At 36.6% G+C, this 14,550-nt stretch overlaps 1 protein-coding gene across 12 annotated transcripts in view; it reads left to right on the forward strand.

Moving 5' to 3' along the window:
• CDH18 (cadherin 18) overlaps nucleotides 1–14,550 on the forward strand; it is a 522,886-nt gene that overhangs the window by 386,984 nt on the left and 121,352 nt on the right. For all 12 annotated transcript variants that reach the window (XM_048311338.1, XM_048311426.1, XM_048311373.1 and 9 more), the window contains 2 exons: nucleotides 1,368–1,662; nucleotides 8,107–8,226. In XM_048311338.1, coding sequence (XP_048167295.1) covers nucleotides 1,368–1,662; nucleotides 8,107–8,226 — 415 coding nt within the window. The remainder of the gene's footprint in view (nucleotides 1–1,367; nucleotides 1,663–8,106; nucleotides 8,227–14,550) is intronic.

The following is a 14,550-nucleotide window of genomic DNA, read 5'->3' on the forward strand; positions in this document are numbered from 1 at the left end:
GTGCCATATGCTTACTCCTTTTACAAATAATAAGGAAGATAGTTTTAAAGGCAAGACAAAGACCCAGAAAAACAAAGATGCATCTAGCTTGTGTTTTATGTAAAATAAAAGACGTTTTCTACCCTACAGGTCTTATTTTCTCTCTGTCCAACCCTCTATGGTTTTTGAACTGAGAATGAAAACAGGAAAGTAACACCTTGCATTCTATTAATTAAAAATAGTATCTGTCATTCTCTTTCTGCTTTGCTCAGATTCTGTATCAAAACTTAGTAATGACACACTGCAGATATTGAGAAATATCCAGAGCAGTAGGATAAGGATAAAAACAAGTGTCTTCTGATTACACAGTATAACTGCAAAATACCTGAGGCTGTTCATTTCTGCGTTACCATTTTGTTCTTATTGTGCTCCTCAATAAATGCATTCCATTCTCAAAATTGTTTCAAAGAAAAAAAACACCAAACCCACAAATCTTCTCAGTCTATACAAAACCCACCCTTTCTTATCAAGCAACACATGTTCATTTTTAATCTAAACAGGCAATTCTTTAAAGTCAGGTTAGAAACAGTGAGGCAGTGGGAAGCAATTTCATGTTATCTTTTAACACACCAATCTACTTACTGGCTTTTCCTTTTCCCCCATCCCCCAATAAATTAAATCTTTGTTGTACTCAAGGAGGGGTAAAATATATTTAATGTATATTTCATAGCACAAAGTGTTACGGACAATGAAAATGCTGAAATATCTGTCAAACTTCATCATTTAACTATAAATAATTTAAATAGAATCAAGTTAGATGGCCTTCTAGCTAAAAATAAACAAACAAAACCCAAAGAAAATGCCTGTGTTTTGTTGTTGGATAGAGTAATCCAGACAGGCATCTGCCACTGGCACACTGTGCAGTGTTCTTTCACAGTAAATTATGTTGTCCTTGGGGCCACAGAAGAAAATGTAGGTGGGACTGAATTGCCACCACTGCAGTGGACAATCCAGTGGACTACTTAGGACAGGGTTTCTAGCATGAGTGCTGTTAGATAACTACTAGAAAGACTAAAACCAGAACCAAATAATACAAAAACCATCCCAGTTACTAGAATATTCTTGACTTAGGGAAGTTTTCTACAATGGACGTAGAACCCAAGAAGTCCCAGCTTAAGAAATGAACTATGCTGGGTGGAAATGACCCTGAATAAAATGACTGGGTTGCCAGAAAGAGCATAGGAGGATTTACGGCAAGAGCTGGGAAAGGTGAAAAAAAGTAGAAGGGTGCTAACATTAATATCATAGTTTTTATATCTTGTGTGCAATAACCTTTAATGAAATTTGATAATTAATTTTATATTATTTTATGTGTTTTTATTCTACAGCTGCATTCCAATTCCGACAAAGGTGATGGATCAGTCAAATACATTCTTACTGGAGAAGGGGCAGGGACTATATTTATTATTGATGACACAACTGGAGACATCCATTCAACCAAAAGCTTAGATCGAGAGCAGAAGACGCACTATGTACTTCATGCCCAAGCTATTGATAGACGGACAAACAAGCCGCTCGAGCCCGAATCTGAATTCATTATCAAAGTGCAGGATATCAATGACAATGCACCAAAATTTACAGATGGACCGTACATTGTTACTGTGCCAGAGATGTCTGAAATGGGTAAGGAAAACAAACTGTGCAGTTCAACAATCTTTTAGCGAGTGCAAATGCCACATACTGATTGTCAAAGTCATAACACCATCACATCATTGAGTGTATGTTAAATATATTGGAGTTAAGAAGAGAAGAAGACATGAAATAGAACCTGTATGTTACTGATGACATTCATAGTAAGAAAACAGTACAGACACACACGCTAGTTGTAAGAGAAGAGTCACTCTTAATCTTGAATGTGTTAACGTACATTCTTCGGCAAATTGTACTTTCCATTCTAGAAACAAGATGTATTCATATATCCTCGTTCAACTGCACACTTTATGGTGTTCTCTTACGTCCACATGAGCATTCTGTACAATTTGCAGAATCACAAAGGAACAGTAGTTTCCTAGATTCTTTTAAAGAATTTTCTTTAAAGTGAACTGAAGTTCAAAAAAGTACCAATCTTTGTATTTCCCCGTTACATAGTTCAGATACTCTTATTCTTTGAGGTACTGTATTGTGCAATCAGTTTTCTTTGTTTAATACTTCTCTGGTGTTGAAATTAGTTTATAACTTTCCTCTAATAGACGAATTGCCAACAGAAACTTGTACAAGGAAAAAAGGGCAGTATTTCTGTGAGAAACACAATAACTCCAGGACTATGCAAGCAATACTTGTTTGTGTGAATTACTACAGTGAGTGCATAGAGCTTCCAGTAAGAATATTGTGGGTCTGTATGAAATGTCTTCAGCTGTCTCTGATCATTCACCATGGCACAAAGATTTACTGTTAGAGTTGCAGTTCATTTCAGTTTCATCTAAGCTTTTATCTCAATTATCTCCCATTACACCACAGGCTGTCTTAATGAGTAATTCATTTCCTTTACCAACTGTTTCCAAAAATGCATAGCTCCATCTTTCTCTTTCATTGGTTTCTTTTATCTTTAATGGAAACAATTTTAATTGATTATTTCCTTCACCTTTAGAAGCATTTTATTTTCTGCATAGGAGGAAAGATAGTGGAAAAGAGATCAATATTATCTTCAAAATCAAAAGTAGCTAATATAATATAATATAATAATATATAATATAATATAATATAATATATAATTATATTATATATTATTATATTATATTATATTATTAATATAATATTATTTTTTATTTGTATTCTATATATGAAATTTTTTTTCACCTTCTCAATATTGAGCATTCTTACATAAATGTTAGTAATAATTCTGCAGTAATCAGAATCTGGTGTTACTGTACAACTACATCATACATGTTACTGTTTTCGAAAGAATGATTTGAATAGTCTGGGATGGTATTTTGTGTTATAAAACAGAATGGATTATGGTAAACCAATGAAATTTTGCCAGTAAAATAGAAAATTGATGCATATGTTTTATAAATTAAATACTTTACTGGTTGTACTTGAGGGAAATCATTAAAATATCTATTCCACAAAGTTTTTGTGTTGTGTGAATAAAACAGAATTTTCATATTTTGTCATACAGGCATTCTATTGTAGGTGTACGTTATATTTTCGTTGCAAATTTATTATCTCTATTTTCTTTTTTCCTTGATTTGTTTGTATTTGTTGCATTCTGAAAGGACTTTTATAGTCTGCAATTTCAGGAAGACTAATTCTATTATTACTTCCACAGGATACACTCTTTGTGTCAAATGATGGAGATACCTCTGCCACTTTTATTAGTTCTATAATTAGCACTTTTTTTTTGACATTTAGCTGTGGAGTCTATGCATAATTGAACTTCTTGATATTATTCTACAAATTTCTAAGGAGGCTGCACTGTGAATATCTCTTCTGGTTTTTACACGATCATTTAAAGATCTTTCAAATTTACTGTCTCTCTGGAACAGTTCTCATGCTAAGTGGTGTTATTTTTGATCTCCATTATGCTGTTTAGTTTCAGCAGCAGTTCTTGTTTGCCTCCTCAAGATGTTAGTTGGTATTTTCCCCACAATTTGAACTTAATCTAGCTGTAAAAGCTGTAGAACCTTTATGGCTTTTCTTTTTTCTCAGGTCACTGACAAGTAAGTACAGGACAGTTTTAAATTTTTTTTTGGCAAATACTACATCACAGTTTTCATTGTGACACAAAATAAACATACTATTTATGCTTTATGTAGTATCCTGAAAGAGATGAAAGAAAATGTCTATTCCTTGCCTTCAATGAAACTTTTCCCTAAAATTTGGCTCAAGAACCAAGATTTATAGCTGAAATTATTTCTTCTGCAGCATAAAAAACCCAGTTGCATTGAGATCTCTGTGGTCTGTTTTAAGGTTTATGAAAGTCGTCTTTATGTAAATTAAAAGAAAATAAGAATATTTTTCAATCAGTAAAAGACTTCCATATGTGTTAATTGTCAGCTGCAAAATGAGTGAAACACTCCATGTTAACATTTTAGTGCTAAGGTAATTTAGAGGTGAGATTAGATGACCTCTCGAGGTCCCTTCCAATGCTAATCATTCTGTGATTCTCTGATAAGAAGAGTTTTCCCAATAAATTCTACTTAAGAAATTGATAGGCACAGTAGATTTTTCTGACTTCTTTTGAGAGTATTCCAATGGGAGTTAGTCATAATTTCAGATAATCTGGAAGACAATATTAATGTTGTTCATAAATATGATTTTTATTAGAAGTGCCTATTTTACTTCCTGTGTTGTGAAACTGAATCACATTTTGTTGAGTAATTAGTGTTTTAAGACAGCACTAAGAATTACTTTAGTTAGGCAGAAAATCCCTGTGTTTATTAAACTTCACCTTTTTATCACTCGTTTTAAGTTTTTTGTTCACTATTGATTCATTTGAGATTTGGTACTACAGCAAACTGTGGAAAGTCATGCATACAAATTTGCATTCTCAACACACGTTATTCATTGAACTGCCTCATTAAACATTAAAAATTTGTCTTCAGAGAGACAAATTGAAATATTCCCTTTCAGCTTTCCTTTGATATATAACTTCACAAAATATTTATTGCAAACTATTAAAAAAAAAAGAGAAAAAACAAACGGAGATATTTTGAAATAAAAATATAGTGTAGTGCCCCAACTGAATAATCCTTATTTTTTATACCAGAAAAAAGACAAAACTCACAGAGTGGTGTTCAGAGCATACAGATATGTTTTACAGCTCTTTATAAAGCATTAACTAAAAAAATAGTATTTCCATATTGTAATCTCTGAAATGTAGTGGGAAAGCATATGGAAAGGTAGTTGTACTCTGAATAAACAGAGACTCCAACTGGGAAAAAAAAGTCGTTTTTATTGCCTAACTGGAGTGACAAAATTCTTTTGTAGCAAAATCTTGAGGCTTTCTTGACAGGGGCTTTTGCAGTAAGATAGCAAAAAAGAATGGAAGGTATTGGTCTGATGTTCATATCTGTCCTGTGGTGTCCAGAGAAATTAGACCTCTGTCTTTTGTATTTGATTACTTTTTTTTTTTTTTTTTGGACTTGTTAACATTTAAAATATCAAGAGAGCTGTACTGTATAACTCTCCATCAGAATCCTTCATTACACCTAGCCCAACAACAAAAAATGATACTGCATTTAAATGATACAAATGTATCCAGAATTGTGATTTGTCTGTTGTGCAGACGAGTCTGAATGATGCTAACTTTGAAAGGAGTAGTTGGAAGGTAAAAGTACCCGCTTTGCCTTTTTTCTTGCAAGGCATTCTAACCTGCAGCTTTCACAAGCTGCCTTTTCTTGGTGCTCAACCAATCAGGCAAGAGTCGGACAAAAAGCTGCTGTGGGGATATCTTATAAAATGCGGAGTGTGCTTGTGTGAGATAGTGAAGAAGTAAAGCTTCTGAAGTGCTGCATTCCACTGAATGAGAGTTTGAGAGGTAGAGTGGGAGGTTGAGTTAAAATCTGTGATTCTAAGGGTTCTTTTAGGTAGAAAGAGAACACTTTGCCGCTATTCAATACTAAATTGCTATTATCAGGTATTTCTTGGGAGAGAGATACAGTTGTATTAGAAAATCACTGGGGCAAATTTTAAGATACAATGGCATTCCATTCATGCTAAAACGACCTGTCAGCTGCTTATGTGAGATGCTGCCTTTCACTGGTTCTGTTTCTTTTCTCTCACATCAATGAGTTATACAAGTGCTTAGATTCTTTTAAAATAAGGAGAGAGAAGAGAGTGTTCAAAGAAGGAGAGAACTATGAAATCTCAGAATTTCTGTTTCTTTCTTCTGAAATATGCCAAAATATGTTCATTGATTTCAAGACACCTTGATTTCCTAGAATTCTGGAGAGAAGTGCTAGTGGAAACCGACACTATTGGTAACTGTTTTCCTGGAAAAAGGAAAATCTGTAGATGAAATGGTAGAGAAGTTGTCCAGCATTTGGATAGTAAACTCTGGTAGGTGACTGACTATACCAATTGAATGGCTGTGTTTTTGTTTTATGCAACTATATAATAAAATAAAATCATTGTGCATCTATAACCTTTTAATCTTCAATGATCCCACAATGTTGAAACGGACAAGTTCCTCTCAAGCTAGAAATTATTTGCAAACTATGCTACAGAAATGTATAGTTACAGCATTTCAATGTCATAGAATAGCAGGGGGGGAAGTGCCTGTTCCTGGAAGTAGCCTCTTATTCTATGTTTAGGTAGCAAATAAATAGGGCTGAATTGATTCCTAGAACATTTTAAGAAAAAAACACAAACTTTAATTCACATTTGTTTACCTTTCCACATGAACACAAATACGGTAGTTTAGTTACTTTTAACATTAATGTCTGAATAATTATGAACATACAACTAGCTCCAGCTTGATTTTATTACAATATTCAGCTTCAAAATTATCCAGGTATCCTCATACTTACTTTGTTAATATATTTATCTATGAGACTGTATGCACTTGGGCTTTTCAGAGAGCAGAAGACACTATATTTAAGTATGCAGACATATTTGCATACAATTTTACAAAGTCTCCAGTAGAGATACAAACAGCAACTCTTGGTGTCCAAGTTAGTGTGGCACAAATGAATGAAGAGTTTCTCAAAAAGTGAAGAAACCAAATCTATGAAGGTTTGCATGCTTAGTTTGCTGGACCTGAAGTGAGACTCCATGACTTCAGATACTTCTAACTCAAGTGTACACTGAGGGTGTGCCCATTAAATATTTCTGTGCAATGGAAATTGATCTAAGAGGCTAAATAACTATAACTGAGGAACTGATGTCCATGCCATATGTATTTGGGAAATCTTATTTCAGATTAGCTCTGGCCCGGTCTCTGAGACTACGTGCCTATTAGCAGTCAGAATAAATCAGATGTGCTGCTAAAGCACATCTCCTGGTTTAGTTTCATCTGAAGAAATCTAGTTAGCATGCTCTGAAACTCTTCTATAAGGCAAATCAAAGTGTAAAAAGTGAAGGAGATCAAGGGCTTCAATTCAAAAACATACTTCTCATCTCCACTAAATGTGAAATTGAACACCCCAGAGTGGAGGCGATACCTCAGTGGTTAATTTAGATGAGAATCTGCTTTAACATGCAGAGTTATGTGAGAGCAGCCTGTTCTGTTTTGTTCTGTTCTGTTCTTATTATTCTGTTATTTTAATGATGGACTAAAGGAGCCTGTAGAAAGCTGTGTCTGCATAAGGATAAACAAATGTAATGAAGTCTGAGACTTTACTATCTTACAATCTTACTGATTTCTTATGGGAAGTGTTTGGCAGTGATAGCAAAGATTTATCATTAAATGTCTTTAAAAATACAGTAAAATGAAAAAATCACTTGTCTCCATCCTATCTGTGCAGTACTTATGCATTTTGTTTTCTCAAAAAGGTTGCTCATAATTTATCCCACCTAGTGATGTGTTAGAAACTGTGATTTTATTCTTCTAATGGTGTTTATTATTAGCATAAAAATAATTGTCTTTTGAACTCATCTTTCTATTTTTCATCCCCAACAAGGTTCTAGTAGTTATTTCGAGATCTTTGATGCCTTCCAATAGCTAGATTTCTTTTTATTCTTCAAGCAACTTTTTTTGATATGGGAGCATTTATACAAGTTATTTTGAATACTTCAGCATTCATTTGTATTGTGGATGAAGATAATCCTGAAGTCCATAAATTTGTGTTATTCAGAAATCAATATCCAACTTGGGTTCTATGTGTGTGAACATATGTAAATATGCATGCTATGTAGTTACTATTTATGTTTACATCCTGTGTAGTTTCTATTTAGGTTTGTATGTATGTAATTAATTAGCACATAAATATATAACGAAATTTCTTTTCCAAATTAGTGTAACAATTTTTTCTTAAAAAATGATATTATGATAATAGATGGAGAAAATGTTATTACTATCTCAATTTTAGAATGTGAGGAGTTTAGAGGTTTTTAAAATGTATTTGAAAATATTTATCAGAAAATTGTATTTGTTGCAAGTTAATGTTTCTTTTCCTGTGTATACAGGTACATCTGTCCTACAGGTGACAGCCACAGATGCAGATGACCCCACATATGGAAACAGTGCCAGAGTAGTGTATAGTATTCTTCAGGGACAGCCATATTTCTCTGTTGACCCCAAAACAGGTGGGTATTTTATATTTCTGTTGATATGATTTAGCTAATATGTTGCAGTTAATTAAGTCTGGTAGGTTAAATGCGATGTACACAATGCAGGTATGTAGATTTTTTTTCTTATTCCTTTTGTTGACTGCTTCTTGCTTTAGCACTCTGAAATTTATAAGTTGCTATGTTTTGCTGAGTACTAAAATGAGCCTGCTGTGTACAGAATTAATTCTGCATCATGTCATGATGTGAGCCATTCAGCCAAACTGGAATAGCACTCTTTCATCTTTTCAAGCCTCTGTTTAGGAAGTGACTCAAGTATGCCTAACACATTATGATTTTCAAGGCTTTGTTTTGCCTGAAGGATAGACTTGGGAGGATTATTGAATGTGTGCCTCAACACATATACCACAATAAACTGTTATAATTCATGTTTTTATAAAACTGCAGGATAGCCATTCAACTGAAAATTTCTTCTATGATTGGAGAAGTAGAATGAACTGAAATATTTATGCTTAAATTCCATGCATCACCCTTTTCTTTTTTTTCACAAAGTGTAAGTTATGTATAATGTACCCAAACTGTTTTATTTAAAGAGAGAAGAAATCTCTTTTGGGAATGAGAGGTGTTGCTAGTTTTGGATTTTTTGAAGAGAATTATTATGATAATGATATTAATATGATTATACATTTTTAGTGTGTATTTGAAGACCTCAATAATGAGTAAATATAATATAAGAAAGTGTATTTTTTTTATAAATTTTTTAACTGTTTCTCCCTTTCTATATCGAAGCTTTAATACTGAGGGGGAAAAATGAAACACACTGAACAGTATATCTTTCACTAGTTAATTGAAGGGAATAATAATGGCTTTTAAAATGTGCAGATGTGAATTCAGCATAGTGTAAACAGTTTTCATTTTAATATTTTTGCATTTAAGTTTCTTGGCTTGTGTCCACTGATCACTGTGGCACTTGGAGGTGTACCCTTGCTTCATTACAAGAGAAGTGTATCTGTGCCATCTCAGAGAGCTTTGAGGTCGGTGCTGCTTTGATTACGAGACTGAACTCCGTGGCCCTCAGAGGAGGGTCTCTCTCAAACTAAAATGTTCTATAAATTTGTGAGCTCATGTTAGAAATGCACAGAATGGAAAATCACTGCTACAGTCCTCACACTCCCCTTGCCCTTGTGATACTTAGAAATACAACGCTAGTTTGTATTTCTAAATCTGTTTAGCCACTCTGAAGCAATGGCCTGCATTTTTTATTTTTATAATGGTGTAGAACTTGCAGTCTGGAGCTGCTCTTCAGTCAGTGAAGAATCATAATGGATATTCTCTGTATCAAGTCTGCATCCCACATGAAATAGTATTGTTATAATGAAACAACAGATGGTAGTGTATTTTCACTCCTCAAGCCTTAGGCTTTGACAGCGATTTAATAACACTTTATGAACTTAAACTCTTTTTGATATTTCTCTAGAATATGAAAATTATTCTGATACCATAGTCTATGAAAATGGGAAAATGAGGTAAATAGGACAGGAGCAAAAACACAGGAGAAAGCTTTTTGTTTTTATATGTTGCTTTTTCAGAATTGTAGAATAACAGTTAATTTAATTTGGCATGATAAAAGGGGAAGAAGCAGAATATTGGAAAAGATGGGAAAGTCTTGAAGAATAAAATTTTTCACTATGAAATTTCACTTTGAATTTTTGGGGCTTAGGACTCATTTTTTAAAACACCACTCTTCTGAATTTGCAAGCATTTCTGCGACCTGCTTTTCCTAATACCTCAACTGTTCAATTCCAGCTTAACTATACTTTATCTGGAAGTCTTCTGAATTTACACTTACATGCACAAGCTTCCTTTACAACAAAGGAGGTCCAAAAGAGGGGAAAAGGGAAAGAGAAAAGTCCCAGCATTAATGACAGAATGTTGTTTATGAAGCCTAAGGATTTCATATCATGATCAGTAAAGGTTCTCGGAGCAATCAGAAGCAGATATCAATGAGTGTTAATACGCATCTTAAGAAGTCTGCTACTTCTAGCTTAGTACTGCCTATACTTGGTTTTAAATGACTTAATATCTGAAGACTTTAAAGTTATGGATTTTTAGAAGCTTAGGTTAGAATAGTTTAAATAAGATTGTAGTATAAGGCTATAGAATTTATACATTTAAAGAATAATAAGGGAACAGCCCCAAATTACAAACTCTGAAGTAGGAAAAAAGTGTGTTCTTGGCAGAACAGCTTTGTCAGCTTATCTGATAAAAGGCTCTTCTCCACTCACTCAAAGTGGGGCAGTGTTGGGGTCCTTCCCCCTGCCATGTGGTCCTGGGAGAGGGGCCCTGGGGGGGAGGCACCGGGTTTCCCTGCCCCTGGTCAGCCTCGTTCCCCATTGGTTGTTTTGTGTTCCCCTGCGCGAGCAAGGACCCTCCGGTCCTGTGATTGCCACAGTTTTCCTCGGCATCCTCAGCCATGCGGCTGGGAAAATAAACATCTCTCTGAAAACATCTATCAAGAATTGGTCCATATATTTCTTTCCACGGGCCTCGTTGTCTGATACACGTGTTGCAGTATCCCCACTGTAATAAATGGTGGGTAATGCAGGCAGAACAATCCCCGATCCCTAAGGACAGCGACTGATTTGTGAGTAAACTCTGGATTTCTATTCTTGTTTTTGTTTTGCTATTCCATATCTAAACTATGGAGGAACTGTGGGAAGACTCTTGGCTCTCAGAGCCGCATATGGACATCTGTCTTACACTTGAAAAGATTCTTGAACAACGATTTGTAAATTTTAGCTTAATTCAAGCTCAAAAGGAACTGAAACATTTCCTTGCATGGTTGTTTAAGAACTTTTTCTACATTTCTTGGGATTTGATTCTTACCACAGACTTTTGGAAGACTGTTTGGACACAGTTAATTTCTGAGTCAAAATATATGCCGATGGAAGAATATTTTTGTGAATATTATTTAATTACTGAGACTGTTGAACAATGTCAGCTGTGTCCTTGCCAAGTTAAAACTCCTTCAGGGACCGTGCGACCCAGGCCACGTGGACCGAGCGCTCTGCGAGCAGCAGCGAGGCAGTTCCCACACGCAAGCGGAGCGACGCGAGCTGCAGTGTTGGCAGCGGAGCAGGGCACGGTGGCGGCGGCGCGACCTGGCGGTGCCCACCTGGCCCAGCGCAGTGCGTGGCGGAGCGAGCCCCGTGAGAGCGGCGGTGTGCGGGCGGCAGCGGTGGCAGTGGCTGCGGAGCGGAGTCGCGCCCAGCTGAAACACACGCTGGAGCCGGGCGCGGGGGGTCATTGCTCGGAGGCCCGGCCGAGACGTGGGCGCGGCCCCAGGCAGCGGCAGCGCAGCTGCGACCAGAGGAGGCAGCGGCACGCGGGGAGCTGAGCAGCGTGGCCCAGCCCAGCCCAGCCCACGCAGCCCCGAATGCAACCCCGGGAAGAAGTTCAAAATTGTGCAAGGTAGAAAAGGGTTACAAGCAGCAGAGGTCACTGGGCCTGGTGGTGTTTTTGTGAAAGGCAATAGATATGCTAAAAATTCTAGTCATGTTAGACAATATCTCCATTATAAACAGTCCTTACGGTCTCCCTTTCCTAATCCCACCTTTCCCTTTTACCCTATATCCTATTACCCTTAGTGTATTCCCAATCCATTTCTTCACCCATGGATTTCCTCACAAAACCATGTTTTTGCCAATTGTTTCCCCAAAAATCCCTTTCCAATGTCAAGTGGGGGATGAAGCGGGGGAGGGAAGAAATTAACTATTGTTGTTTAGAGTTCCAACAGGTAAAAATAGAAGAAACCCTCTCCTGCCTCAGTTTGCTCAGCACCATTTCCTGGCCATGCCCTGTCCTCGATCAGCAGTCTGTTCTGTGTTTCCTTATGCTCCATTTCTAACTCCATTTCCCAAGTAAAAGGTCTCTCTCTTGCATGCATGTGTGCATGGAGATAAATTTAAGTACTAGCAGCTGGAGCAGGACCATGAGTCAAAAGGGTCTGTGTGTCTGTTGCCAGCAAACTGTGTGTGTATTACATGGGTGTCTATGCCAGTATGGGATCACTACAGGGTCTCAGGCTGGAATAGCCAGAAAGCTGGATGAGTGGCTTGGGCGATAGATATCCATTTGGCCAAAAGTCCAGACCAGAAAGCTCAGGAGTCAGCTGCAGGAGCCAAGATCAGTCTAGAGCAACTGTATGGTATGTGGTTTGAGAGCCCTGTTTGTAGCTGTGTGTCTCTGTGCATGAGGCAAGGGGAGACCAGGGCACCAGGAACCAGCAGGATGGCATTAGGAACTGAGGGCCCAAGGGGTCCAGGTACTGTTACTGGATGTATTCAGTGTGTAAGGCTGTGGGGGATCAGTAAGTGTGCTGGGTTGAGTAGGGGTGTGTGATTATGTCCAGGATTAAAAGGGGGTCTGTACCTGGAGCTGGAGAGGAGCTGAAGGCCCCAGAGTTTTATGTCCAGATGGCACCAAGTGAAAAGTCCAGGTGTTGGCTACTGGATAGACCAAGTGTGGCAAGTTACAGGAGCAATCCATGCTGAGTATGTGAGTACATTTCCAATTATAAATCATCCTTCCTCCTGGTCAGCTGGAAAAGAATGAGGTTGTTTGTGCTGTTTGTGTTTGAGTACTGAGTGGTTCTAGTTGTGTGTCACCCATTGTGTGTTGCATCTGTGTATGTGCCTTGTGGGAACACTGCTTGACCTCACACTGCTTCTAAATCGTGGATTAAAAATAAGGAGGTGCAGCAACCTCATCTCCATCAGGCTACCAACAATCTAGTTTATCAGTTGCTTGGCTCTAGGACTTGTGTTTTGCTTTGTTTTGTTTTCCCCTGGGTAAAAATTGTGAAGTCTCTGCATAGAAATTTGCTGCAACTATGTAATTTTGGCTGTGAATGTCAAAACTATTTTCCATGCATAACCTAAAGTTTTAAGACTTTCAAAATCCTTTGATTTTGAATGGCTTTCTAGGAATTGCTCTGTATTTGTGGTTATTATTTACTTTTGGTAATTAGCTGTGGAGTGTAATAATAATTAGTCATGTAATTAATAATTACTTGCAATAGCCACTACTGATTCCTATTTTTTTTCCTACCCAACTGCAGCAAAGCTCTCACTCAATTTATAAATATGTACTAATAATGCTGGAAAAAGAGAGGGAAGAAGTCAATGTCTAGATCTTAGGTATATTTGCAAAGATTATGCGGATAGGATTATATGTTTTCTTAAATCAGAATATTCAGGGAACCCCAGAAAGCATGAAATGCTTCTCTGTAAAAAGAAAATAAAACAAAAAGTGAGGTTATTAGTGAAAAATAGAGCAAATAATTTATTTAGATACTTAGTGTTAATAAGGATTATCCCTTCTCTTACTCCCACATTTTCATGTATACATCCCCCCACTGCTACCTGTCTTCAAACATTGAGCATCTTTTGAAATGCCCAAAGGTACATGAAATCTTTTCCTGGGAGTTTGAATTGCAAATTCAATATTCTGCCTTTCCCAAGCCATGAGGTCTTTTGATTCATAAACTTGATTTATGGTCTGTCCTTGCTTGTTCTTTGCTTACGTTGAGTGTGGCTCATCAAAGACCAACAGCTAACATTTGCCTGGTAACTCAGCACCAGGAGCTTTTTTTATTTTTCCTGAGGAAACCTCAAATTAGCCTATGTGCTTTTTTGTTGCAGCTATAGCAGCCCACTTCCTATTGCTACAGGCTTTGGGAATGAAAATGAAACCTGTAGTACAATTCTACTGCTTACATGGTAAATCCTGTCTGGGGTATGTTAGTTCCACACAGCTCTTCCCAGGTGCATCAGTCTTTCTGAACAGAATATACAAAGTGAAGAAATGTGTAGGGCATATATCCTTTCAAGGCAGCAGTTCTGCTGCAGCTGTTATAAAATAAGAGATAAAACCTCCATTCACTGCAGTTTTGAATTCAAGTGTAGACATTGACAGGACAGGAGACTCATTTGTCATTGAATTGAACGTGAAAAAACCTTAGATATTTGTATTTATAATGTTCTGTTGTTGCAGCAACAATATTACAAAGATCTTAGTCATGTATTGTTTGTTTTTTGTTTTACTTTAAGATACTAAATAATAAAGAAATAAGTATTTTCATTTATCAAAGAATGTCACTGCAAATTAGTCCATGCTAATAATGAAGTGTGAGAAGAGTGTCAGTCTCTTTCTGCTTTCTGTCTTCACAAAAATAGCTTCCAGAATCCCTACAAGAAATGACCTATTCACTGATTATCTTTGGTTCCTGACTGAGAGCACAATACAAATGATAAATAAACATAGTTAATGTCTGAATAGATA

Source organism: Corvus hawaiiensis, chromosome 1 (genome assembly GCF_020740725.1).
Source record: "Corvus hawaiiensis isolate bCorHaw1 chromosome 1, bCorHaw1.pri.cur, whole genome shotgun sequence".
NCBI lineage: Eukaryota > Metazoa > Chordata > Aves > Passeriformes > Corvidae > Corvus > Corvus hawaiiensis.